The 25,783-nt window shown below is 59.1% G+C and overlaps 1 protein-coding gene across 1 annotated transcript in view; it reads right to left on the bottom strand.

The window, feature by feature from the left end:
- Positions 1–313: 313 nt before the first annotated feature.
- LOC136299703 (collagen alpha-1(II) chain-like) overlaps positions 314–25,783 on the bottom strand; it is an 81,123-nt gene continuing 55,653 nt past the window's right edge. The window contains exons 13-69 of the mRNA XM_066201574.1: positions 25,540–25,593; positions 24,462–24,569; positions 23,688–23,741; positions 23,046–23,099; positions 22,873–22,917; positions 22,187–22,240; positions 21,607–21,651; positions 21,278–21,331; positions 21,147–21,191; positions 20,848–20,901; positions 19,954–19,998; positions 19,410–19,463; positions 18,684–18,728; positions 18,055–18,108; positions 17,613–17,720; positions 16,522–16,575; positions 16,278–16,331; positions 16,028–16,072; positions 15,454–15,507; positions 14,959–15,003; positions 14,322–14,375; positions 13,445–13,498; positions 13,199–13,252; positions 12,961–13,014; positions 12,622–12,675; positions 12,389–12,433; positions 12,106–12,150; positions 11,711–11,818; positions 11,404–11,457; positions 11,150–11,203; positions 10,917–10,970; positions 10,560–10,667; positions 10,147–10,200; positions 9,789–9,896; positions 9,434–9,487; positions 9,263–9,316; positions 8,987–9,040; positions 8,530–8,583; positions 7,301–7,408; positions 7,116–7,169; positions 6,922–6,975; positions 6,588–6,641; positions 6,157–6,210; positions 5,940–5,993; positions 5,680–5,733; positions 4,977–5,030; positions 4,101–4,154; positions 3,970–4,023; positions 3,763–3,816; positions 3,642–3,659; positions 3,427–3,480; positions 3,177–3,239; positions 2,781–2,946; positions 2,444–2,550; positions 1,997–2,077; positions 1,578–1,766; positions 314–1,249 (exon numbers count right to left, since the gene is read on the bottom strand). Of these exons, the coding sequence (XP_066057671.1) occupies positions 1,100–1,249; positions 1,578–1,766; positions 1,997–2,077; positions 2,444–2,550; positions 2,781–2,946; positions 3,177–3,239; positions 3,427–3,480; positions 3,642–3,659; positions 3,763–3,816; positions 3,970–4,023; positions 4,101–4,154; positions 4,977–5,030; positions 5,680–5,733; positions 5,940–5,993; positions 6,157–6,210; positions 6,588–6,641; positions 6,922–6,975; positions 7,116–7,169; positions 7,301–7,408; positions 8,530–8,583; positions 8,987–9,040; positions 9,263–9,316; positions 9,434–9,487; positions 9,789–9,896; positions 10,147–10,200; positions 10,560–10,667; positions 10,917–10,970; positions 11,150–11,203; positions 11,404–11,457; positions 11,711–11,818; positions 12,106–12,150; positions 12,389–12,433; positions 12,622–12,675; positions 12,961–13,014; positions 13,199–13,252; positions 13,445–13,498; positions 14,322–14,375; positions 14,959–15,003; positions 15,454–15,507; positions 16,028–16,072; positions 16,278–16,331; positions 16,522–16,575; positions 17,613–17,720; positions 18,055–18,108; positions 18,684–18,728; positions 19,410–19,463; positions 19,954–19,998; positions 20,848–20,901; positions 21,147–21,191; positions 21,278–21,331; positions 21,607–21,651; positions 22,187–22,240; positions 22,873–22,917; positions 23,046–23,099; positions 23,688–23,741; positions 24,462–24,569; positions 25,540–25,593 (3,717 nt within the window). The 3' untranslated portion in view covers positions 314–1,099. The remainder of the gene's footprint in view (positions 1,250–1,577; positions 1,767–1,996; positions 2,078–2,443; positions 2,551–2,780; positions 2,947–3,176; positions 3,240–3,426; positions 3,481–3,641; positions 3,660–3,762; positions 3,817–3,969; positions 4,024–4,100; positions 4,155–4,976; positions 5,031–5,679; positions 5,734–5,939; positions 5,994–6,156; positions 6,211–6,587; positions 6,642–6,921; positions 6,976–7,115; positions 7,170–7,300; positions 7,409–8,529; positions 8,584–8,986; positions 9,041–9,262; positions 9,317–9,433; positions 9,488–9,788; positions 9,897–10,146; positions 10,201–10,559; positions 10,668–10,916; positions 10,971–11,149; positions 11,204–11,403; positions 11,458–11,710; positions 11,819–12,105; positions 12,151–12,388; positions 12,434–12,621; positions 12,676–12,960; positions 13,015–13,198; positions 13,253–13,444; positions 13,499–14,321; positions 14,376–14,958; positions 15,004–15,453; positions 15,508–16,027; positions 16,073–16,277; positions 16,332–16,521; positions 16,576–17,612; positions 17,721–18,054; positions 18,109–18,683; positions 18,729–19,409; positions 19,464–19,953; positions 19,999–20,847; positions 20,902–21,146; positions 21,192–21,277; positions 21,332–21,606; positions 21,652–22,186; positions 22,241–22,872; positions 22,918–23,045; positions 23,100–23,687; positions 23,742–24,461; positions 24,570–25,539; positions 25,594–25,783) is intronic.

Genomic DNA, 25,783 nt, shown 5'->3' with positions numbered 1-25,783 from the left:
GAGAGGGGCTGGGGACAGGGGATGGAGGGTCAGGACACAGGGAATGGCTTCCCACTGCCAGAGGGCAGGGCTGGATGGGAGATTGGGCAGGAATTGTTCCCTGGCAGGGTGGGCAGGCCCTGGCACAGGGTGCCCAGAGCAGCTGTGGCTGCCCCTGGATCCCTGGGAGTGCCCAAGGCCAGGCTGGACATTGGGGTTGGAGCAGCCTGGGACAGTGGGAGGTGTCCCTGCCCATGGCAGGGGTGGCACTGGATGGTCTCTAAGTTTATTCCAACCCAAACCATTTAGGAATTTATGATTTTATTTTCCCTATAGACAGGCAGGACAAAGGGGAACTTTCCTTCCAGCTGTGACTAGAAGCACACAGATGTTCACTCCATGCTGGGACATTCCAACCACCCCCATTACACATGGGAGGAGGGAGTGCTGAGCTGCCCCTGCCTCAGTTTCCCCAAGTGCCAGCAGGCGCTGATGCCCACAAAGGCACGCAGTGCTAAATCACTAAAATGTCTCTCAGTGAGATGGAGACTCAAAACCGGGGCAGGATTTGAGGGGAATGAACATTTTCACCCCTTTGCAGCACCCGGGGCCTGGCTGGGATGGAGGTGCTGGAGCAGCACCACACTGAGCTCTCCCAGACTCACCAGGGCCACGTCCCAGCCCAGTCTTGGGGAATCAATACTCCAACCATTCGTGCACTTGACCCTGGCAAACAAAAGCCCCTTTCCTTCCCCTTTCCCCAAGATGCCACGAGTTTTGCTCTTTGATTCTTTTTTTCTTTACAGACAGTTCCCAGCAATTATAATTACACAAAGCTCCCCCAAGCAGTCATTAAACCAGCACCTTCTCATATATAATATATACATATAATATATATATATAATTTATAGAGAAATGACTTCTGTAAACAATATTCCTCTACTCCAGAAGGAAGCGGAGTCCGGGGCATAGCACAACTCCAAGCACGGAGCTCGGAGTGAACCGGCAGCTCTGTGGAGCAGGCGGGAGCCCCGTGCCACCCCCAGCCTCCACCTGTCCCCACTGGGATGGCTCGTGGGTGGGGACAGAACCGGCTGGCTCGGTTTGGGTGGCACCACTCTCAGCTGAAGCAGACTGGTCCGACTGTGAAACCAAACTGGTGCGAGGCGTCGCCGTTGTGGAAGACAGCCAGGTCCCGCAGGGGCAGCAGCCACAGCTCCTCCGTGCTGAACTGGAAGATGGTGTCGGTGATGGAGGACTCGTTGTCCAGCTGAAATGACCACCAGGGACGGCTGAGTGGCACCAAACCCCTCAGCTGGGGGCCGTGGCTGCACCCACTCTCCAGCCCCAGCCCTTCCCGGCTTTTCCAGGGTGGTGAGCTCCCCCAAGCCCCCATGTCCCACCCCATCCCTCGTCATGTCTCAAGACCAGGAATCTCCTCGGGCCCGGGGAATGGATGTTTTCCATCCCCATCCCACCGCGTGCAGCCTCACCCACCCTGTCCATCCCGAACTGAGGGGGTTCAAACACCCTCCAAAGTGCTTCCCACACGTCGGGAGGTTTTTCCAGGCACGAAGGCAGCGCGGGGCCAGGCTCACCAGGCAGCCCTGCAGGCTGGCCGCATAGCTGTGATCGCGGGAGTCGGCCAGGAAGCGGATTTCCTTGTCGGGCTGGGGCCGGCCGCGCTCGGGGGCCGGTCTGCACGAGTAGGAGACGCTCTGCGCGGCGCGGTGGCTGTGCAGGCGCAGGAAGCGGAGCTGCACCGGGCTGGCCCCCGCGTATTCCAGCTGCGGGGACAGCGGGAGAGAAATCCGGGAAGCGGGGGTTGCTCCAGGGGGGTGTGCTCCCCCCAAGGATAAACCCGGGCAGGGTCCAGCCGCCTGCACCTCGCAGGAGGTGTCACATCCCTCCGTGCACAGCCAGGAGACCGGGGTGCTGTCCCACCACTGCAGGGTGGCACATGGAGACCCCCGACCTCACTCCTGTGTCCCCTTGGCTGTTCCAGCCGGGCACTCACCAGGAAGCCCCCGGGCAGGGTGCTGAACCACTCAAAGGTGTTCTCAGAGCTGTAAGTGCTCAGCCAAGCCTTGATGGGGACCTGAGGGGTGCAGGGACAATTGTCAGGCTGGTCCCAGCAGGGGAGAGTGGCACTGACAGGATAAGGAGCCAGCACAGAGCCTGTGTGCGGGGCCTGTCCCTGCAGCCTGGCACACACCGTGACCAGGATCCTCATTTCAGAGTGCTCCAGCAGCTCCCTGCCAGGGCAGTGGGCACCACAGCGAGGGACTGGGCACCACAGGGAAGGACCGGTCACTATAGCAAGGGACTGGTCACCACAGCGAGGGACTGGGCACCACAGTGAGGGACTGGGCACCCTGTCCCTCTCCAGCCCCACCAGCCCTTGTCCCCACCCCCCCGAGGTGCCCCTGGGGGCTGAAGCTGCCCCATCAAAGCCAGGCCGTACCTGGTTGTGGACGGGGGCTATGCAGGTCTCGCCCCCAGCTGTGAAGTTGCAGAAGGCCAGCAGCGCGTCCTGGGGGCAGCCCTGGTTGGGGTCGATGTAGTATTGCCCTGGAGGGAGGAGAGGAGAGCCCCTGGCACCAGGTTTGGCACAGAGAGGGTGCCACACAGTGCCATCCCCGCCAGCTGGTGGCCTGGCCACCAGCTCGTTTCTCCAGGGATGCCCACGAGGCCCATCTGAGCTCATCCCCCAAAATCCTTATTCCCCCTTTTGTTCAAAAATCTGCCTGTCCCTTCACAGGCTCTGGGCCAGGTCCAGGGGGGCCCCATGCCCCTGGTACCGTCGGGCAGCCCGGGGTGAGCCAGCAGCAGCTCCTTGCAGGTGGTGGCCGGGTTGGTTTTGGTGCCATTGGGATGCTCCACGAGGGCTTGGAGCTCCCGGCTCAGGGTGTCCAGCAGGGCCCAGACCACGGTGTAATTCAGGTGGTTGGAGGAATAAATGAGGTGCTGAAAGAAAAGGATGGAGGAGATATCACCATGCTGAGCATGGATCCCCCCACCAGGAGCATCAGCAGGTGTTGAGGAAGGGGATGGCACGTGCAGGGGACAAGGACAAGCGTGAGGGGAGAGGGAGGTGCTGGATCTTCGTGGTCCTGGTGCACAGGGGACCTCGGAAGCAGCAGGACATGGGACAGCATCGCTGGCAGCCCCTTCCCTCCTGGTCAGGGCTCACTCACCTGCAGCTCCTCCTGGGACAGCATCAGTGCAGGCCCGCTGGGACCAGGGGGGCCAGCCAGACCCTGGGGGACAGTGACAGTGCTGGTGGCACTGGCTGCTGCCCATGAGCCCCTCAGCAGCTCCTCCACCAGTGCCAGCAGCTGCACATCCCCATGGAATGGCAGCATGGCATGGCAGGGCCTCACTGCCACGTTTAGGGGAGGGAGTGACCCAGATTTTGGGATGATGGGCGTTTGTGGCTCTGCTTACCGGCATTCCCGGCGTGCCCCTGGGGCCTGGCAGGCCCGGGAAGCCTCTCAGCCCCTGCCAAGGGAGGGGGTGGAGAAGGGAAGGAAAGCAAGGTGGGAGATGCTGCTGTGCTGAGCTGCACCCCCACAGTCCCCCCTGCACCCCTGGAGTGGGAAGAAGGGAAGGGATTCCACGGCAGGGCTGGTCCCATGGCAGGGCTGATCCCCGCTACTTACTTTGGGTCCAGACAAGCCCTGGAAGGAAAGGACAAGAGCAGGATAAGAGGGAGGCAGGTGGAATCAAAGCTGCATCCCTGTGGGGCCAGGAGTGAACCCCAAACCTGTGAGAAGGACTCACCGGTGTCCCGGGAATCCCAGGGTGTCCCCGTGGGCCAGGGGGGCCAGTGTCACCCTGCAAGAACACCAGAGGAGCTCAGGACATCCCCCAGCCCTACATCCTTCTACAACCCAGCCCCTTCCCCAGGTGGATTTGATATGGAAAACTAGGAAATTCACTCCAAATACTCATTTTAGTCGCTGACATCCCTCTCCACCCTGCCCTTACCTTCTTTCCCTTGGGTCCCGGCCTCCCAGGGACACCGTGGGGTCCTGGCTTGCCCTGGGAAACGTGGCAGGATGTCACACAGGGTGACAGGGGACCCGAGGGGAAGGAAAAGAGCAAAACCTGTCACGGACCTTGAAGCCATCGTCCCCTTGCTGGCCCAGGTCACCCTTGCTGCCCTTCTCGCCCTAGGAGAGAGTCAGGGAGAGCTTTGGTGGACAAGGGAAGGACAGAACCCCCAGGACACCGGTGTGGGTGGGGAAATTCCCAGTTACAGCTGGCTGCAAAACTTCTGGAGCAAAAAACCCCCCAAACATCCATCCCTTTGGTTCCATAGAATTCACTGCACCCACTTTGCTGGGGACTGGGCCAGCAGGAAGGGATGATCAGCTCTGAACTGAAAGGATCATCCCAGACTAAAATATCTCTCAGGAAAACCTTGGAAGTTGCCAGGAAGCACTTGGAGAGAATAAAGAAGATTCTTGGTGAGCTGAAACCAGGAGCAGAGGAAGAATCCCAGCACAGCCTCCCCTCTGCCTCTGCTCTCCCAGGAGCTGCTCACTGAGCTCACAATAAATTTAAAGTTCGAATGATTCCCAAGGTTTCATTTTCCTGAAGGCTCTGAGCAGCTCCTCATTGCCAGGGACTGCTTGTCACTCCTATTTATGGGGATGGGATGGGATGTGCTCGGCTTCTCTGGCCAAGGAGCCATCAGGAATGGCACAAGGGAGGTTCAGCTCATGGTACATCACCATCAATGCTGAGAACAGGGATTAAAAGGCTCCGCACTGCTGCTTGCAACTCCGGGAGGATGGAAAAGCTGGGAAAGGACTGGCTTTGGGAGCAAATCTAAAAGTTTCATCTCCCAGCACCTGGGGACATGGTGGCCAAACCCAGAGAAGGACGGTGCAGCCATCAGGGTTCCAAAAGAGGAGGATAAGGGATGGCATTCAGCAAATTAGATGCCACCCTGTGCCCTGTCCCTGCTGTGCCTGGCACATGTCCCCTACCTTGTGTCCTTTCGGTCCAAGGTCTCCTTTGATGCCTCTCAGCCCTGGGATTCCCTGAGAGAGAAACATGGAACAGCCTCACCCTGAGCTGCTCCTGTCAGCCCCTGGCAAGGAGGGATCTCCCCACACCTGAGGATTCTGAGGATTTCAGGCAGTTTTAGAAGCTTTGGGGCATTTTCTCATCATTTCTTTGATTTTTGCTTTCAGGAGGATCCCTCAGGAAAGCCCATTAAAAATGCCCTGGAGATGCCTTGGCTGGCTGAAAATATCCAGCTTTTTTTCTGTGAAGTTGCCAAAGTTGAGCTTTTTTTTATTATTATTTTAAGCAGAGAAAAAGCAATTTCTAGTAATTAAAATAAATATTTCTTCTTGCTGGCTGCAGTTAGTCCTTCCGCCCATGACAGCTCTCTGGGAAGGTGGGCACAGTCCCACCAGTCCTCAGCACTGCCTGGCATCAGACATATACCTAAAAAGAAGGATTTGGCCTCCAGAACCACATTTTGGGAATGATGTGATTTGCCTGACTGCACACACGCTCCTGGGATGTTAATTTGGGAGGAGAGGACAGGAGGAGATGAATGAACGACTTTAAAACTTCCCTCATTTTAAACAGGCCCTTGATCCGGGTGCCTGCAGAGCTGGGTCACACAGTGGGGTCAAACAGGGAGCAGCCAGCACCCCAAAACTCCAGGCTGATACTCACGTAGGGTCCCTGGGGGCCCTGAGGTCCTGGAAGTCCTTTGTCACCTGGGGAGCCCTGAAATGCAAAGGGAGAAGCCCTGGCTGTGCCCAGGGTGACGCACCAGGGCAGGGAGAGCAGCCACGGGGGCTCTTGGGCTGGGAGGCTCTGGGGGGACAGAGCCCTCAGCTGTCAGGGTTTATTCTTTTCTAACCCGGGGCTCAGGCAGGTGGGAGCACCCCCAAACTGCCAGGGGGGCAAGGTAGCGTTCCAAAGCCACCTACCTTGTGTCCCCAGGGTCCCCGCGGGGGCTGCTGGCCCATCTTGCCTCGCTTGCCCTGGGGTAAAGACTCACAGGTAGTTCCAAACTAATTCAGACACCCCCCATCCCTCCAGGATCCCCTCTGCAGGGATTCCGAGCCCCCAGAAAACTGGGACCCCCTCCAAGGAGCAGCTCCCCACTCCTCTGCCACCCTCCACGGGGACAGCAGTGCCATTTACCCGTCTGCCAGCTTCTCCTGGGACCCCTGGGTCCCCTTCCTGGCCCTTGTCACCCTGGGGGAAGAAGAGACAGGGGTGTGGGTGTCCAACAGCTCAGCCACATCCCAGCACTGGGGAAGAGCCACTGCTGCCTGCAGGGAGATGGGGACAGAGCCCACTGGGGGATTCTGGAGATGGCACCAAGAGCTGGGGAGGCCCCTGTGCCCCCCAGGGCCACCTGAGCCAGGCTGGAGGCAGGATCTGCCAGCCCCTCACCCAAAAACCAGCCCAAGGCCATCCTGTGTTTTCCAGGTGGGGAAAAATTGTCCCCCTGGGCAATTCCCAGTTTTGTCTCCATGGCCCCCAACGGGATTGACCAGCTCAGGCTTGCCCACCCCATGCCCACTGGGCAGTGCCCCTCAGTGCCATGCCCAGAGAGGATTTGGGGGTACCTTTTCTCCTTTGCGGCCTCTCCATCCTTTAGGACCAGCTTGTCCAGGAGGCCCCTAAAATCCCAAAGGAGAAGGAAATCCCCCTGTGAGGACGCTGTGCCAGGGATGCCCCTCCTGGCTTCCCTCCCTGCCTTGCCCCCGTGTGCCCAGGAGGATGCTCTAAGCTGGGACCTTCCCTTTGGGATTTTCCCTCTCTGGAGCAGACTGGGCAGAAGGGGGCTGTGGGAGGGTTCAACAGGAGCAGGAGATGGTGCCTGCATTGGACTTTTACACATCCAGGAGATCCCACGGCCTCTTTCAGGGAGAACCGCCACGGCTCCATCCCGCTCCTCACCGTTTGTCCCGGTTTTCCCGGCTTGCCTGGCTCCCCTTTTGCACCCATCAGGCCCTAAGAAGGAAAACAGAATTCAAGACGAATCCAAAACTCCGGGTTGTTCACCCAGATCCCAGGCAGGCTGTCAGAGGGACACAGATCTGGGAGGTTGGAAAAGCTGGAGCAGGGAAAGGGGCAGGGAGGAGCCTTCTCACCTCGGTGCCGCTGAGCCCGGTGACTCCAGCTTCACCCGGCGGCCCAAGAGTCCCCTGAGTTCATTCGGGGACAAAACATGATGCTGGCACCAGGGGAAGGCAGGAGGGCACAGCTGGGGCTGTTGTCCCCAGGGAGAGCTGTGCCAGGGATGTCCCCGCCCGTCCCCGTGGAGCAGAGGCGTTACCTGCCGGCCCGGCTGGCCCTTGGTGCCCACCACTCCTCTGGCTCCCTCGTGCCCCGTGTAGCCCCGGAGCCCGGGGGCACCTGCCAGCCCCTGAGCGCCCTGCGAGCCCTGCAGGGCACAGAGATGGGGACACTGCTCACCCCATCCTCAGCAGGGCCCGGGCAGCCACCCCTCGAGGGACTTCAGCTGCACTGAGCCTTAAATCCCCCTGGAGTTTATTCCACAGCAAACCCCCCTGGAGTTTATTCCACAGCAAACCCCCCCTGGAGTTTATTCCACAGCAAACCCCCCTGGAGTTTATTTCACAGCAACCCCCCCTGGAGTTTATTTCACAGCAAACCCCCCTGGAGTTTATTCCACATCAAATCCCCCTGGAGTTTATTTCACAGCAAACCCCCCTGGAGTTTATTCCACATCAAATCCCCCTGGAGTTTATTCCACAGCAAACCCCCCTGGAGTTTATTCCACAGCAAACCCCCCCTGGAGTTTATTCCACAGCAAACCCCCCTGGAGTTTATTTCACAGCAACCCCCCCTGGAGTTTATTTCACAGCAAACCCCCCTGGAGTTTATTCCACAGCCTGACCGCTCCCAGCAAATTGCCCAAGCCAAAGGCTTGGAGCAACCTGGTCTGTGGAAAGGTGTCCCTGCCCGTGGCAGGGGATGGAATCCAATGAGTTTTGAGGTCCCTTCCAACCCAACCCAGTCTGGGATTCTGGGAATCTGTAAGGGCAGGTCTTGCCCGGGCAGAGTGGCACTGCAATGTGGGAAAACTGGGATGCACGTGGGATTTATCCTGCAGCTGAGCTCAGGGCACCCATGACACATCTGTGGCTCTCTGTCATGACCCTAATCCCCATCCTGGGGCACCTCAAGTGTTCCAGGCACTGGGCAGCTCCCAGAGCCACAGGGACACCTGTGGATCTGCACCAAGGAGGGGGAAATCCAGAGCCCTGGAGCTGCCTCGGGCAGATTCCAGCAGCTCAGTATTACCTGTGCAACAGCCCTGGCATTTTGGCACGGCTTTTAACAGCTCTATTAACATTCTTTTAAGGAGCTTTTGGTGTGGGAAATCCAATGAAGCAGTGACTCAATCCCAGGGCAGGAGCCACGAGCCACAGCCAGGCTGGCAGAGCTCATTTTGCAGCCACCCCTGGGGTGAGACACATCCCAAAATGCCACCAAACCTCTTTCCCAGAGGAAACTTTTGGGGGCAGAGCTGGTACTCACCACTGGGCCGGGCTTGCCACCATCTCCCTTCAGTCCCTCATCTCCAGCCAATCCCTGTGGGGACATTGGGGGCTCAGAAAAAGCCCCTCACCACTGTGCCCTTCACCTCTGTGGGGACTTTGAGCATCCTGTCCCGCATCCCACACTCAGCTGGCCACGACAGCGCTGGGAACCACGTGGGAGTGAACAAGATTCAGTAGCAGGAACAGGTTTTCCATGAAGCACCTCTGGGTGCTGGGAAGGGTCTGATTTCAGGGGTTTAGGTCCTGGGAGTTTGGGGCTTTAGGATCCTGGGCGTCAGTGCTGAGGTATGAGGTGTTAAACCGCCCCCTCACTCCTGAGCCTCCTGACCTGCCCAGTGAAGGGGCAATAAATCCTTTATTGTTACTGGAGAGAGGGAAGAGCTGGGGAAGCCTTTGGCAATTCCCAGCTCTGCAACATTCCAGGCCATCAGTACCTCGAATCCTGCAGCCCCAGCAGGTCCATCCACACCTCGTGGCCCTGGATCTCCCTGGGAAAGGAGGGGAAACACCTCTGTCCTTGGAAAAACCCTTCCCTGCCTTGCTGCCTGCGGATCCCAGGCAACAAGGCAAGGGGTGTCCTCTGGCAGGTCCCCCTGTCCCCAGCCTTCCCAGGACATCCATGCCGCCATTCCCACCGGGAAAGCTTGGGAAGAGGCCAGAACAGGCAGTTTCACCCAGAGATGGAGGTTGGAGCCATCATCCCTCCGTACCTTCTCTCCCTCAGGACCGTCCAGCCCAGGAGGACCTCGGAGTCCTGTCCCCCCCTGTTCAGGGCACAAGCAGAGGAGCCGGGGTCACTGAGCCCTGCCCCAGGCACACAGATGTCCCCTCACCAGGTCAGGGACAGGTTGAAAGGGGAGAGGGGACATGTTCTGACTTACAAACCATCCTCTGGCTCCAGCAGGTCCTGCAGCTCCGGTGACACCGCCCTGGCCCTGGCACACAGAGGGACACGTGTTCCCAGCCCGGCAGGGGCTGCAATTTGGCTGGAGGCAGCACTTACCCCAAACTGCCCCACAAACCCAAACTATCCTTTTGTGCCAACAAGACCCAGTCTTGGTGTCATGCCTATGAGACGGGAAAGTCCCTAATTACGGAGATTTGACAATTCCTAAGATTTTCCGCAGCTCCCAGAGCCCAAGGTGTCCCACCAGGGGTGAGTGCCCTCCTTGGCAGCCATCAGCCAGCCTGTGGGGACATTGCAGAGTGAGGCAGCCCGGCCCCAGCTGTACTTGCCACCAAACCTTCTCGGCCCTTCTCTCCCTTCTGGCCTTTCCCTCCAATCTTCCCCGTGGCAGCTCCTGGACCAGGAATTCCAGGAAGGCCCCTGGGGCCAGCATTGCCCTGTTCAGGGATGGAGACGAGTGTCACCATAAAGAGGGAAAATACTCAGCAATAAATGAGTTTCTGCCTGGGGATGAGCTGTGTCACCCTCTGGCAGGGTGTCACAGAGAGCAGGTCACCCCAGGGTGCTCCTCAGCCATGGGGACACCCCTGTCCTGTTCTGTCCCCACCATGGAGCAGCAGAGGTTGAGCAGGCCAGGGGTGTTCCCGAGGTGCTGGAAAGAGGGACAGAGTTAGAAACACCCCTCACCTTCCGTCCCCGCAGTCCTGGCTCTCCCGGGTCTCCTGTGTCACCAGTGTCACCCTGCCCAGGGGGAAATGCCCACATCAGACACAGCAGCTGCTCCCCAGCCCCATCCCAGGGCAGGTTAAAAGCTGGGCTTTGATTTCCGTGGGCTTTTTCACCCTCCCCTGGCTGGGATTTTGATGCTGGGTAAGGTACAGCCTCACCTCCTGTGCCAGGGGATCACCACAGCTGTGACCCCGCTACCCCAAAAGGGAGTGGGGACAAAATGCTGAGCACGCCTTGCCCAGCATGGACCCCAAAGGATCAACCCCCGCTTCCATGGGAGCATCCCAGGCTCTGTGGGGCAAAGCCATGGCGTGGGCAGGGTCCAGAGGCAGCACCATTCCCATTCCCTGTGGGGACAATCCCACACATACCTCCTTCCCTTGCTTCCCAGGCCGTCCCAGTGGCCCCTCTGTCCCCTTGTCCCCTGGCTCCCCAGGGCTCCCTCTGATGCCCGGAGCTCCACGGGTTCCTGCCTCTCCCTGCACAGGATGAAGATGACCAGGATGACTCTTGGCTGCCTTTTCCAGCTGAGCCTGGCTCTGCCCTCCATCATTTCCCATACTGGGAAAAATCCAGTTTTCTTATGGGCCCCCCCCCCCGCCATGCCCAGCAATGTCAGTGCCCAGGCATGAAGATGCTGGGGGTGGTTTCAAGCACCTGCCATGGATTCAGGTGCCTGTGTGACCCTGCAGGAGCAGGGTGAGCCCAGCACCACCCCCAGCACCCACCTGCTCACCCTTGGGCCCCGGCTGACCCTCTGCTCCTGCCGGTCCTGGTGGTCCCTGCAGAGGGAAGAAAAGCCCAGCCCTAGCACAGCTCCCTGTCCCAGCTTTAACCTGCTGGCTTTTTCTGAGGATCAGCAGCCTCCTCCCGTCCTTCCCCATCCTTGGAACAGGGAGCTATGGAGGGGGAGGCTGGAGCAGCCCCATCAGGGTGGGGACACAGTTCCCAGCTGTTGTACCTGCTCCCCATCCAGCCCGCGGACTCCGGCTGCCCCGGGATCTCCCACCTCGCCCTGCAGAGGACACAAAACCAGGACAAGCAGCCGTGGTGGTTCTGTGTCTCTGCAGCTCCCCGAGATGTAAATCCCTGTCCCACAGGGATGGGGCCAAACTGGGAGCAGTGCTGGCCCCCACGGCCCTGGGGAGGTCAGTGGGGCGAGCCCGAGGCTCTGGGCAGCTCCCAGAGAAACAAAATCCTCTCCTCTGTCCTCACCTTGTCTCCTCTCATCCCGGCAGGCCCTTCACGTCCATTTGGACCTTCCCGGCCCTGAGAACAAATACCCCACATCAGCAGAGAGGCTTGGCCCAAACTCAGGAGATTTTACAGCTCCCAAGCAGGGTCTGGGATGTCCTGACACATCACCACGGGAAGAGAATCCATGCTCCAGCTCCTCCAGCCCCCCTGCAACAGCCTCCCCTTTTCCTTCCCTTCCTGCAGGAGCTTCAGGGAGCTCCCCAAAGGTGCTGCTGCAGCAGAATCCTCTGGAGAGGATCAGTGCAGGGGCCCCAGCAGCACTCACCGGGTACCCAGCCAGGCCAGCAGCACCAGCTGCTCCAGGAGCGCCTCTTTCTCCACCCAAGCCAGGCTTCCCGGGAATGCCGTCCAGCCCTCTTGTGCCAGGAACACCCTGCAAAGCCAAAAAGCCCCTCAGGCCCCCCTGAACACAGCTCTGGGAGGGCTAAGCCAGGGAAAGCCCCGTGGCTGATGCAGTTGGGTCACCTCGGGGTCCAAAGGTGCCACCTGCTCCAGGCCCCGTCCCTGCAGGTGTAGGACATTGCTGTCCCCACACCCCACGGGGTTTGGGGGGTTCCCTGCCCCACAACCACCCCAGGGATGAATCTTCCCTGGAGTGGGCACTGATGCCCACCCCGTGGGACATCGCCCCAGCCCAGCAAGGTGCAGCTCTGCACTTACAGGCAGCCCTGGGAGCCCTCGAGGACCTGGGTCCCCTGTTCTGCCCTGGGAAAAGAAGGATGTTCAGCAGTGTGTCCATGGAACGGGGGGCCAGGGAGCTGGGAGCAGGGTGAGGCTTTGCTCAGAGAAGTCCCCGTGTCTTGGGGCCATCTCAACAGGGCCTGTGCTGCGTCAGGACAGAACCCAGCCAGCAGGGAGTGGGACCAGGGTCCTGCCTGCTCCCAGAAAGGGGTTTGGGATGGATCCGTGCTGCCAGGAGCACAGGGAGCAAGGAGGGCCCTACCTGGGAGCCAGGAGCACCACGAGGACCGGGGGGACCTGGCAGGGCCTGGGGGACAAGAGCAGCATCAGTGACACAGCCCTGGCTGAGCCCCCTCCCAACTGAACTGCAAGAGTGGCCAAAGTTCCCCATGGCAAAGATTTCCCGTTTTCCCCATTCCCAGCCCAGCAGAGAGAGCTTGCTTGGTGCTTTCCAGGGGGCTGGGGCTGCCCAGAGCAGCAGCAAACAACGCTTACCTTTGGACCAGCTTTTCCTGGAAATCCTGGTGGACCTTGCGCTCCCCTTTCTCCCTGTTAGGAGGCAAGAAAGATTTCCTTTTGTCTGTGTGTTTTAATGCAAAAACCTGTTTAAAAAGCGCAACAAAACAAACAAAAACCAGCTCTCAGAACAATCCAGAGATGTTGGGGCTGAGGAGGTGCTGAAGTGCCAATGGTTCACCTGCTGTGGGAGACAGATCAGGCTGCTCTCCTCCCACCATGGCTGGTGGAGGCTGTGGACACCTCCAAACCCATCCACTGGGTTCGAAACTCATCCTAAAAACGCTTCCAGTGCCGGGGTGGGTGTCCCATCCCTACCTTGTCTCCCCTGCGTCCCAGCCTCCCGCGGTCTCCAGCAGGTCCTGGATAGCCCTGGGAAGAGCTCGGGGTTAGGAGGCAGCTGGGGCTGCCTGGCACCTCTGTATTTTTGGGAGAAGGTGGCTGAGGGAAAGGCGGGAGCCCTGGGAGGATGGTGAGGGCCCAGCTGGAGGCTGCTGCAACCTCGTCCCTGTCCGGCCCCCGCTGTGTCCCCTCCGTGGGCCACCCCATCACTTACATAGGAGCCCACAGGTCCTTGTGGCCCCTCCAAGCCAGGCTTCCCAGGCAGCCCCTGCCAGGGAGAACAAGGAAATTAGCAAACCCCCACTCCTGGGATGCAGTCAGACACCCTCCCTTCCTCAGTGACCCCACAGGAGCTGAGCAGCCCTTGGGATGAGTCCACGGGATGTCCCCCAGGTCTCCCCATGGCAGCTGTTCACCCCCATCGCCCCCCCAGGCAGCCCCCCCAGACCCCAGCTCTCACCTTTGGGCCCAAGGAACCCGGGTCTCCATCAGGTCCAGACTTTCCTGGAGAGCCCTTTGGGATTATTTGGGGAGGAGGTGTCACCAAAGGCTGAGAGGAGACGAGCCCCACCAATCCCCCAGTGCTGACCCTGAGCTCCTGGCCAGGGGTCACCTGGGGCCAGCAGGGTCACAGGGGACAAACTCGGCCACAGTGGCTGCTCCTGGTGGCTCCTGCACACCGGCCCCGGGGCTGGCAGGGCTGTCACCAGGGAAGGTGACAATCCTTGCTCTCAACATCATCACCCAACCCAGCTGAGCGCAGGCTCCCAGGGAGGAGCTGTTCCAGGTCTCCATCCCAGATCGCTGATCCTGGACCCACCAGGATTGAGTCCAGCCCCCGTCCCTGCCCAGACCCCCACCAATCCCACCCAGGCCATCCCTGACAGCGCTGTCCAAAGGCTCCTGGAGCTCTGGCAGCCTCGGGGCCGTGCCCATTCCCTGGGGAGCCTGGGCAGTGCCCAGCACCCTCCCCCCTGAGCCTGTGCCACCCTCTGCCACTGGGATCCCCTCCCAGGACCCAGAGCCAGCCCCTGCCCAGCCATGGAGGGTTTCCATGAGCTGCCATTCCCCACGGACACCCTGCTAGGCTCAGGGAGGCTGCACAGTTCCTGGAGCAGGCTGATTCCTTGGGGGAGTGATTCTGCTCCTCCCTAACCCCAGTTATTTCCACCACTGAGGCTTTTTAATGTCTTTTATCAACCAGGTTAAGATCAGGTCCTAGAGATGCCCTGATTCCCAAGGCAAGTCCCACATTCCCCACCGGCAGCACCAGCCTCACTGACATCCCACCTAGAAAAACACTCAGTTCATGCAGGGGAACATTTTCTTTTCCTTACTATGGATCCAGGAGTTCCAGCGTGTCCACGCCCCCCTGGCAAACCGGCAAATCCCTGGAGGAAAGGGCAGCACAGGAGCCATGGAGGGAAGGCAGGAGAGGAGGATGGAGAGACTCAGCCCCGGGTTTGAGCACCACCCAAAGCACAGGTGGAGGGCCCAGTTTGGTAAAGGCAGCACTGGGGCTTTTCCTTAAAATCCAGCTCCTGGATTCCTCATGGAATCACTGCGGCTGTGTGTGGACAGACACAACACCCACTCGTGCCCCCAGACACTCAGTGTGATGCTGGCAGCACTCAGGTGTGTCTCTGACCCACCTTTCATTCTCTCTTTTGAGGGAGGCACCCGATTTTTTTTTATTTTTTTTTTTAATTTCAGAGGGAAGATAAATATATGGAATCCTGCAGAAGGGAAAACCTGCTGCCAGCCCCGGTCTTGCTGCTGGATCTGTTCAGGATAGCAGTGCCAGGGGTGGGAAATCCCACTGCCCTGTTCCAAATCCTTCTCCCCTCAGCACGATTCCCAGAGGAGCCCACTCCAGCTTGCTCCACCCCATCCCATGGACACACTTTGGAGGCACATTCCCAAAGGGATAAAGCTGAGCAGAGGGATGGAAGGCCAGAAATCAGCTCTACTCACCAGTGGTCCCCTCCTGCCTGGGCTGCCCACGATCCCTGGGTGGCCCTGCAGGACGAGGATGATGAGGATGAGGATGGGGAGGCAGAGCAGCCTCTCCCAGTCACCATCATGGCAAAGTCCATGGCATCAAGGTTTTGTCCCACACAGCCACGGGGATGGGAGGTTGGGAAGGGTCCCCATGGATGGCATCAAGGTTTTGTCCCACACAGCCACGGGGATGGGAGGTTGGGAAGGGTCCCCATGGATGGCATCAAGGTTTTGTCTCACACAGCCATGGGGATGGGAGGTTGGGAAGGGTCCCCATGGATGGCATCAAGGTTTTGTCTCACACAGCCATGGGGATGGGAGGTTGGGAAGGGTCCCCATGGATGGCATCAAGGTTTTGTCCCACACAGCCATGGGATGGGAGGCTGGGAAGGTCCCCATGGGCTCAGCTGCCCCTGTCCACATGTGCCAGCCCCTGTCCCCAGGCAAGTACAGATGTAGGATGGGAACCTGTGTACCAGGCTTTCCTTCTGCGCCCTCCGCTCCCGGCACGCCCCGCGAGCCCTGCAAGGAGAATTTTGTCTCAGGGTGGCCCCACCGAGGGCTCCTCCGGCCCCAGAGCCTCCCCACAGGGTGACAGTGTGGGACATGAGCAGTGGCACTGCCTGGCGTGTGTGGAGCTGTGGATCCCTCAGTGCACAGCTCATCCCACGCAGTTCCGGCAGCTCCACCTCAGGATGGGAAATGACATCCATGTGGGAGGGGAGCCATTCCCACCTCGGCTGGGTCTTCCCTCCTCCAGCCCCAGCTATTTATTCCTGGCTCCTTCACTGGCCACAGCTCCGAATAACAGAGCTTCCTTCGAAAGTTCTTTCCTGACTTTTCTGTGCTCAGTGTTCTGGAAGAAGTCGTGGTGGTGGGCAGGTGTTTTGTCAAAATGCCACAGCCTGAGCTGCTCATCCCCAGATTTTCCTGTGCAAATTCCCGACCCTCTGATCTGGCCACATCCCAGGATGCTGCTCCAATGTCCCAGAGCCCACAGCTCCACACGGCAGCACAGGGATGGGGAATATCCTCTACTCACGGGCAGTCCAGGGACTCCAACCAGCCCACGCTGCCCCACACGGCCCTGGAAAACACCAGGAGTCACAAACCATGGATCTGCCAGCGGCAGAACTGCAGAGCTGGAGGAAAATCCTTGTGCCTGGAGGATGTGCTCTGCCCCAGCACACCCCAAGCCAAGCAAGGGATGTTTCAATCCAGGGTTGTTTCAATCCCCCAGAGCCAAAGATGCTCCAAGATCCACCCCCAAATTCCAGGACCTCGTCAGTTACCCGAGCTCCCCGTGGTCCTGGGGTTCCCTTGGGGCCATCAGGTCCTTGGCATCCCTAAAATCCACACAAAGGAAAACACAGGCAGGTCAGGGGGATGCCATGCACAGGGAGGGGGTCAAGAGGCTGCAGACCCTCCCCAGGATGGTGTCCCTGGGTGCTGGGACCCTGGCAGGGTGGGCACATCCCCGTTTTCCATGCAAGGAAGTGGGCAGCCCATGGGAAAGCTGCAAATTCTGGCGCTGACCTTGGGTCCCTCGCTGCTGTTCAGCCCTGCAGGGCCGATCTGACCTTCTTCCCCCTGCCGGGAGAGAGGGGAGGGATCACCCGGGGAAAACACAGCCTCTGATCCCGGGGAGTCACCAGCCTGCGAGCGTGACCAGAGGTGACATTAATAAATGTCACCAGTTGAGCTTTGGGGGGAATGGGGACTTCTCCCATCCCCCAGGGTTAAAAAACCAAGCAGAAAGGAAAATTTCAGTGGTTTGGTGTGGCCCAAAGCGACACAGTTGGATGTTTTTGTTTCCCGGTGGACAATCAAAGGCAATTCCAGGGACTGCTGTGCCAAGGCTCCTGCCTGCTCCAGCCCCTGTGCCAGCAGCGCTGCCTGGGAGGGTGGACATGGCAGGGAGATGATTCCTGCTGCATCCCCAGCTCCTGGAGAGGTGGGAGGAGCTGATATTCATCCTGAAGAGCGAAAGAGCAGATCCAGGATGGTAATCCAAAAGCCTTGGGAGTGGGAGGGCATCCCCTGCAGACTGGAAAGGTGGCTGGGAAAATAATCCTCCTTTTCCTGAGAAGCTGGGAATCACAGCAGCCAGCCTGGCCTCAGTTCCCAGCTCAAACACGGATCTGGAGGTGGGTTCAGTCACCCAGACAGCTCTCTCAGAGAACACGCTGCAGGAAAAAGCATTCCCAAAGCCCTCCAAGGCTGAGAGCCTGGCAGGAGTCAGAGAGGGGCACAAAATGAGCAACCCACGAACCCTCGGCTCCCAAAAGCTGCACTGGAGCTGACCCGGGGCAGGGACTCAGCGGGATCCTGCAGATCCTGCAGGGCTGCTGGGGAGGGCTGGGAATCCTGTGCCTGAGGCTGCTCTGGCATCAGTGAACCCAGCAGCCCATTTTGGGATGAAGAGGCTGGAGCAGGCAGAGCAAAGCTCGGTTTGGGTGCGGGGGACACCTGCAGCCCCCAGGGCTCTGGGCCAAGCTCCCCGTGGATGGTGCTGTTAAAGGGATCCCTTGGGAGAGACCCCATGAATCAGCAGTGCCTGCCCCCCTCAGGGCTGTCCCCAGGCTGTGACACAGGTCACAGCGTGTCCCCCCAGCAGCGGCACTCACGTCTGGTCCCCGCGGCCCTGCCGCCCCTCGGGGGCCGGGGAAGCCCTGCAAACCCCCCTGGCCCCGGCTCCCTGCAGGGCCTTGTGCTCCTTGTGCTCCTCGTGGGCCCTGGGAGGAATAAAACACTGAATGTCACAAAGCAGGGACAGCAATGCCCTGACCCACGGGCAGGAATTCCCCTGGAGAAGCCAGCACTGGCAGGGGTGAGCACCCCAAGCCCTCCTCCCCCAGCATCCCTGGGGCACCAGGAGGGGGGAAATACATTTTTCAAACAGCCAAAGCGAGGTGGAGCACTGAGGGATGGATCAGGTGGGTGGGATCAGCACAAAATGAGCTGTCACAGTTCCCAAACCCTACAGGGGTCCTCGGGCAGCCACAGCCACCCACCCACAGGAGGGTAAAGCACACCTGAACAACACAGGGAGCAGCTGGGAATTGGTACCTTGCCTCCTTTGGCTCCCAAATCTCCCTTGGCTCCATCTGGACCTCGGCAGCCCTGCAAGAGCAGCGGCAGTGGGGGTTACACTGAGAAAGCCCCGGTGCAAGCTGTGATCTCATTCTGCCACCAAATAAAGGGAATTTTGCCCTGTTCCAGTCAGGGGTTTCCTCTGGACGGGCCTTCCTGAGCTGGGAGCAGGGACCTGCTGGATCTGCTCCTCGTGGTGGGGAGGCTCCAGGGCTTTTAGGTTCAATCCCCCCAGACCAACCCCAGCACCCCGTGCCAGTGCCAGCTCCCAGCTGGTGGTGACATCTCTGGCACCACCAAAGTGACAAGTGTCTTCTCCTCACCGCTGTGTTCCTTAACTCAGGCCAAAGCATTCCCACTTCCCAGAGCCTCCCAAAGGTTCAGGACACTTAGGACATCCCTTAGGACACTCCCAGGTCTGAAAGCTCCTCTTATTACAGCAAAAGGAGCCCGAGCTCAGCTCTGCCCTCCCAAACAGCTCCAGCTGCCGCCTATTCCAACACCAAGTCCAAGCACAGGGAAAGGACACGGAGCTGCAGCTTTGGGCTGCTCTGCCACGGCTCTCCTGCTTCCCAAGCAGGGATCCCATGGATGCCATCACTCACCCGCTCTCCCTGGGCGCCTTTGGGACCTGGCAGGCCAAGAGGACCCTTCAGAGAAAGAGAGAAAAGTAAAACACAAAGAGAAGTACTGCATGTGCTCCTGGAGGTGACGACACTCCCACAGGGATGGCATGGCATGGCACGGCATGGCGTGGGATCCATGGGATGGCAAATGGGAGGCACCAGTTTAGCCCTGCAGAGTTGCTGCTGTGATGCCTCAGCGGGATTTGTCCCCCAAAAGGGACCAGAAGATGCACAAACCCTCCCAAGGCTGCTCCTAAGATGAGGATGAGGTTCTTGTTTGACTCCAAACTGCACCCCCCCCATCCCACCCCACACCCCTCATCCCACATCCCATTGCAGGCTCTGTGGGTTGGGGTCCCAGGACCTGGGCCCGGCAGGAGGAAGGTCAGGCTGTCCCAAGCCTTTGGAAAGGGCAGCTGAGCACCCAAACCCCTTGGGAAAGGGTGTCCCAGGGAAGGGATCGGTCGGGCTGGGCCATCTCTGCTGAGAAATCCACAGGGAAAGAAGAAAACTCGAGGTGCCTGAAAGCAGGAGGGTCAGAGGAGCTTTGGGGATGATGAGTGTGGCCACAGGGACGTGGCTGGCATCTCCATCAGCCCTGGGGGAAGCTGGGGGAAGCCGGGCATTCCCTGCAGGATTTTGTGGGGCTGTGAGGGGGAGGATGAGAGCACCCCACACCCAACCACCCCCTTCCCATGCACTTACCCCAGGGCCCTCCTGTCCCAGCTGTCCCCTCACCCCAGGGACACCGTCTGTACCCTGCAAGAGGAATCCTGGGATCACAGACTGTCCTGGGCTGGAGGGACCCACAGGATCATCCATCCAGCCCCTGGCCCTGCACAGACCCCCCAACACCCCACCCTGGGCATCCCTGGCAGCGCTGTCCAAAGGCTCCTGGAGCTCTGGCAGCCTCGGGGCCGTGCCCATTCCCTGGGGAGCCTGGGCAGTGCCCAGCACCCTCTGGGGGAAGAACCTTTCCCTGCTCTGCAGCCTGAGCCTGCCCTGGCCCAGCTCCAGCCCTTCCCTGGCTCCTGTCCCTGTCACAGCAGAGCACCCAGCCCTCCCATGTCCCCTCCCCAGGGTGACCAGGGACCTCCAGGTGGCATTTGAGAGATCAGCTGGAAGTGCTGCCCCCTCTCCCCTCCAAAAACAGGAACAGGGATCCCCCAACCCCACAGCTCAGGTCCCTGAAGGGAAATCCCTCCAGCCTGGGCTTCATCCCCACCACGGTCCAGAAAAACGCTCCTACTGTGTCTCCTTTGGGACCAGTGGATCCCTCCAGCCCTGCTGGACCCTGGGAAAAGCAAAGGCAGAGATGGATGTTGGGAAGAGGAAGGACGTGGCTCTCCCTGTCCTGCTCTGTGGGTGAGACCCCGGCCCACAGGAACCTGCCCCAGGAGGTGTCCCTTACACCTCAGGGACAATAATGTCCCCACCAGGGGACACAGCCCTCCCACCCACCCCCTGCTGGGGGGCCACAAGGACCCCCACGGTCAAGGATTTTGCATCCACTTCCAAAGTACATGGGGGACTGCTGGAACCCTGGGCACTGAGAATTCCAGCCTTTCTGTGCTGACAGGCACTGACCCCCAGGAAAACACTGCATTGACCTGAGGCCGCGGAAAAGGCTCCCAAAATTGACTGACAGCACTGGGATTATGGGTGTGGAGTTTGAATAGAAGTGTGTGATATCACAGGGTGGAAAATTTAGAGTTTAAGGGTTTAGAATATAGTCATATATATATAAAGCAAGATGGAGGTTTTAGGGCTGAGGCTGAGTCCTTCTTTTCACCTTCTTCTTCATGGGTGTGGGTGGGATTTTGTAATTGGATAGAAAAGTCCACATTGGAGGCCACAGGTGGTTGGTTATTGGGTTAAAAGTAAAAATAATTCAGGTGTCACTTCTTAATTGGACATTTTGTGCTTAAAAGACCTTGGAAGGAGTTAGAGACGGAGCCATGTCTCACTTTGTGAGCCAGAACTCACAGCTTGTGGGACTGTAACATAGATAAGAATTAACGAACATCTGAGTGCAAACACCAAACACCAGATCCGGCTCTAACAGAAGACACGAAGATAAGAAACCCACAGGGGACAAATCCCAGCAGCTCCTGGAAGAGACCTGGGGGATGCCCCCACTCACCTGAGAGCCGCTGGGGCCGGGGGGGCCACGCCTGCCCTGCAAGCCCTGGGGTCCCTGCACAGGGGGGAACAAGGAGCCGCCGTTAGCATCAAATCCTGCGGGGCAAAACCTCTCCTGGCAATTCCCAGCCGCTGAGGAGCTCAGGAGTCCCCAGCTCATGGCACACCGAGGGGTGCAGAGAGGATTCCCACCCCTGAGCCAGCCCCCGCAGCGTTTGGGGTGGGTTGGGATCACATCCCGGCTGGAGGAGACCCCTCCAGGCTCCATCCCAGGACCCCCCCCATGCCGGGATCACGCACCTTGGGGCCGCGGGGGCCGGGCATCCCGGGAGGGCCCAATTCCCCCTGCGGAGAGAGCGGGGCAGGGCCGGCGTGAGCGCAGCCACGGCCGAACCCCGCACAACAAGGGCTGGGGAGCGGGGCACACCCACCTGAGAGCCATTGACGCCTCGGCATCCCAGCGACCCCGCCTGGCCCGGCTCTCCCTGCAAGGCCAGAGCCTGCTCAGCCCCACAGCCCCCGCAGGGCACCGGGACGGGGATTCCCGAGCATCCCCGGGCCGTGGGGATGCTGGAGAGCTTTACTGGTGACTTTTAACACCGCTGGTCCTTTTGCAATCCTCCTCCCCACCCCGCTAGCGGGGATGATTTGAACCCAATGCAGCATTTTTAGGGATGAGCTGGGAAGGACAAGGTGCAGCTCTGGGCAGCAGCAGCTGTGCTGCCTGAATTTCCATCTGTATCAAACCCCAGAGACTCACCATGGGACCAGCAGGGCCTGGGGGACCCACTGAGCCACCTTCTCCCTGCAGCAGGAGAGAAAAAAAAAAGCCATTTTTTACTTTATTCTCACCTTCATCCCGAATCCCCCTTTTCCTTCACATCATTTTTCACCTTTCTCCACATCAGCTGCTTGGCGCCCCATCGGACATTTGCTGACCAACCCCAGCTCCCTTTCATGCTGGAGAATCACCACCAAACCACTTCAGTTTTCCTTTCCAATCCTTTCCCAACCCTTTCCTGGACAGGATGTCTCCCAGTTGTGTGGAGCACTGAGCTATCCATGTGCTGAGAGCAGCCTGGAGAAACCAGGGGCTGCCAGCCTGGGGTTCATCTCAGCTGGAGGTGGCCGCCTAAAATAAATCCCAACGTGCCCTGGAAAAGCTCATTTCTCTCCATTTCCCTTCATTCCCAGCCAGAGCAGGGATGGGAAATTCTGGAGACAAGGCTCCAACGTGCCTGGATGCAAATTCCTGCTCGGACTCCTTTTCCCAGTGGGAATCCCTGGCTCCTGCAGCCCTTTGGGGAGGGCGGTGGCACGGAGAAGGGAAATGCACTCACCTCTGGCCCTGCAGGGCCCTGGAAGCCCATGACACCCTTCAGCCCCGCCATCCCCTGCGAGAGAAGCCCAGAATGAGGTGTCAGCACCCTGAGGTGGCACTGCCTTTGTCCCCTCCCTCACAGGAGGGGCAGGGACAGCACGGAGAGCACCAGGGCTTGTGGACAGAGCCACAGCTGGCCTGTCATCTCTTTCTGGTGAAGGTAATCTCTAAGTTCCCATATGAAGCTGTTTTGAGAATGAGAAGTTCCTTTAACACAACAATCTATTCTGAGGGTGAAAACCAAATGCACCTGCAATGACAAAGGATTTGTCCCAGGAAAATCAGTAAAGAAAATATGTAAACAATTCAAAAAGATTTTGAGAGAGATTGGATGGACAAGCAGAATACCTTTTACTAACCAATCGAATAATGAAACCTATTAATTAAACCTAAAAGCTATTAATCAATTAAAGTTGTCCACGAGGCTTGTAAAAACTGTATAAAAGAGAGCATGGGGCCATAATAAGGAACATTCTGAAGATTTTACTGTGTCACTCCGTGTGTTGTGGCCGCCCTAACAACAACAAGGGCTTTGCCAAAGCCTGGGCTGGAGCCTGGGGACACCACCGAGAGGGACAGGGGTCAGGCCAGTGAAGGGGACGGAAGGAAGGGTGTGAGACACCTCCGGCCCCCCAGGAAACTCACCTGGAGCCCGGCAGCACCTGGCAGCCCATTCTCTCCCTTCACCCCCTGGAAAAGCCAAGAGCAGCCTGAGTGATGGAGGGGAGCAGCACCTGGGGCTGGGGGGCTGTGGCAGGGAGGGACAGACCCCTGCCCACCCTGGCCGGGCTGTGAGGGGCAGGGACAGCCACCCTCACCTTCACTCCCTTCTCTCCTTTGTCCCCAGCTGGTCCAGGGTCTCCCAGGAAACCCTGAAATGGAACAAGGGTGAAATGGGAACAAGGATGAGCCCTAGCCGGGCCACCAGGAGTTCAGATGTGGCCACTGTGCCTCAAGGGACACAATCAGGGTGGGGCAGGAGCATGGGGACCCTCGAGGTTGTGCTGAATGGGGCAAAGCCTGGCTGCAGGTCCCCTGCACGGTGTCACCTCCCTGCAGCTCCCACAGCAGTGACACAGGGCTGGCACAGGCAGGAGGGCACAAAGTGTGGCCCAGGACAGGGATCTGATAACCCACGTGGGACTGCTGCTAAAAAAGAGGAAATCAGGTCTCAAACCTGCCAGGATGATCAGACCTTGGAGGAGCCCAAAAATCTCCTGGGCAGCTCTAAAGATTTTGGCCTTTAGAAGACTAAGTGAAGGAAAAAAATTAAAAATTGAAGGGTGACAAACCACCAGCATTCATTTTTTAATGAACATTTTCCATCCTGGCTGAGCCTGGGGAGGAGCTGCAGGACCAGTGAAACCAGTGATGAAGGGTGTTGGGTTTTGGCACCAGGAGCACAGGCTGGCACTGGCACCTCATAGTGCCCACGGCTGTGCCAGCCAGAGCCAACTCACCTCTTCTCCCTTGTCCCCAGCCAGCCCTCGGTCACCCTGGAAGCCCTGGAGGCCCTGGGAAGAGGGAGGAAGGAGCAGAACAGGCACTGAGGGGCTGCCCAGCACCTCCCGCCCGTGTCCATCCCACTCCCCAGCAGCTGCTGAGAACCCCAAACTTTCCAGCACCATCCATTCCCTGTCCTCCAAACCCCCCTGAGAAAGCTCCAAGCCCAGGGGTGATGTCTGTATTCCCCAGGGATTGCTGCCAGGGGTCTGGAAAAGGACAGGGACCAAGGGACCAGATTCCTGGACTGAACACTCTCCAGGCATTCTGGAATTACTCTCCTTTCTGGATCACCCTCCAAATTTTGAGCCCTCAAGGGCTGGGAGCACCCTGGTCTAGTGGAAGGTGTCCCTGCCCATGGCACGGGGTGGAATGAGATGGTTTTTAAGGTCCTTTCCAACCCAAGCCATCCCGTGCTTTGCAGTTATTTCCACGAGGAGGTTCAGGTGCAGCAGCCCAGCCCTCGTGCTCAGACCCAGCACACCCAGCTCTGCTTACCCCAGCCCCTTAATGCACATGTGGGATGCCCCACAACCCTTTTATTGCTGGGAAACCTAAACCTCGAGGCACTAATCCAGATCTGCCTGGTCTGGGGGCTAAGGAGAAATATTCTGAAGGAGGTAAGAGAAGGAAGAAGAGCTTTAGGAGCTCCCTTTCTCCTGCCCGGGGTTTGGAGCTCCAGCTTCCCCCTGATCCTGACCATTCCCTGGCCCTGCCTGCCCAGGGCTCACCTGCTCCCCGGGCAGCCCCCAGGGCCCAGGTTTGCCATCCAAGCCAGGGAAGCCATCGGAGCCAGGGTATCCCACACGTCCTGGCAAGCCCTGGAGCCCGGGCTCCCCCTGGGGAGAAAAATCCGAGCACAGAAGATGAAAAAATCCACATTATGAAAGCAGTAGATGAAACTCTGAGCTCTGCCTGCCTCTGCCTCTGGAGCTGGAGAAAAGCTCTGTGCATCCAGGGGCTGCAGGTGTTGGGCACGTGGATCTGTCCAGGTTCCCCACCAAAACCCGGGGATAGCTGGAGCCAGGGGTTCTACAGCTGGAAGCAACACGGAGGGCAGGGAAGAAGCAATGCAGGGAGAGAAGGTCGAGTGAAAGCTCCTGCAGCAGCTCCTGGCTCAGAGCTGTTCCTGATCCTTTCCCACACACAGGAGTCAGAGCAGATCCATCTCAGGATCCAGCACCAGCTGCACCTTTACCCCTGAGCTCGGTGCAATCCTGACTGCAGGCAGGTTGAGGAGCAGTGTGGAGCAAAGCTGCGGCCACGCTGTGAGGGTGGAACACTGTTCTCCTTTCTTTGTACCCACAGGGCACCTGAGCCCCGCAGGGGGCTGAGCTGGGCAATCCCAGGGGAGATGGGAGCCCATGAGGGATCCCCAGGGTGGGGCACAGGCAGAGCTCACACGTCCCATCCAGAGCTGGGGATTTCTAGAGGGTGACAAAAGGACTTTGGGACACTTTGGGACTTTGACAAAAGCTGTTTTGGGACACCTGTCTGGGACAGCATCACCTGGAGGTGTGCAGCACCCAAAGGGGATGTGCTGAGCTGTGGCTGAGCCTTCCCTGGTGCTGCAGGTGCAGCACAAGAGGAGCAGCAGTGACTTTGTGCAGAGTCACCCCTGCCTGGCACAGCATGGCCGGGAGGGGACCAGGGCATCCATCCCATCACCTCCAACTCGGGCACACCATTCCCAAACTGTCCCCAACCCTACCACGACCGTCCCTCACCCAGCCAGGGGCTGATCCAAGAGGGGCAGGGTTCCTGAGGGTGCATTTAACCTTTCCAAAGTGTCCCCACAACCTCACTCACCGTGTACCCCCGCTGACCTTTCTCCCCCGGCTCTCCCGGTGCTCCGCAGGGTCCCTGTGCACAAACAGGGATTGAGTCACCCCAGGTGTCCCCCCATCCTGCCCCGAGCCCCGTGCAGGCTGGGAGGACAAGCAGCAATGCCCAGAGCTGGCCTTGGGAAGGGCAGAGGGGGAGAATTCCCATCCCCGGCAGCCCCACCCTGCCAGGGTGTGTGCCCAGGGCAGGTTTGGAGTGCAGGAGCAGA

This window comes from Chamaea fasciata, unplaced genomic scaffold (assembly GCF_029207755.1).
Source record: "Chamaea fasciata isolate MVZ Bird 193981 ecotype frontalis unplaced genomic scaffold, bChaFas1.0.hap1 SCAF_20, whole genome shotgun sequence".
Classification (NCBI taxonomy): Eukaryota; Metazoa; Chordata; class Aves; order Passeriformes; family Sylviidae; genus Chamaea; species Chamaea fasciata.
The sequence above is the reverse complement of the archived record's forward strand: the minus strand, read 5'-3'. Positions and strand labels throughout refer to the sequence as shown.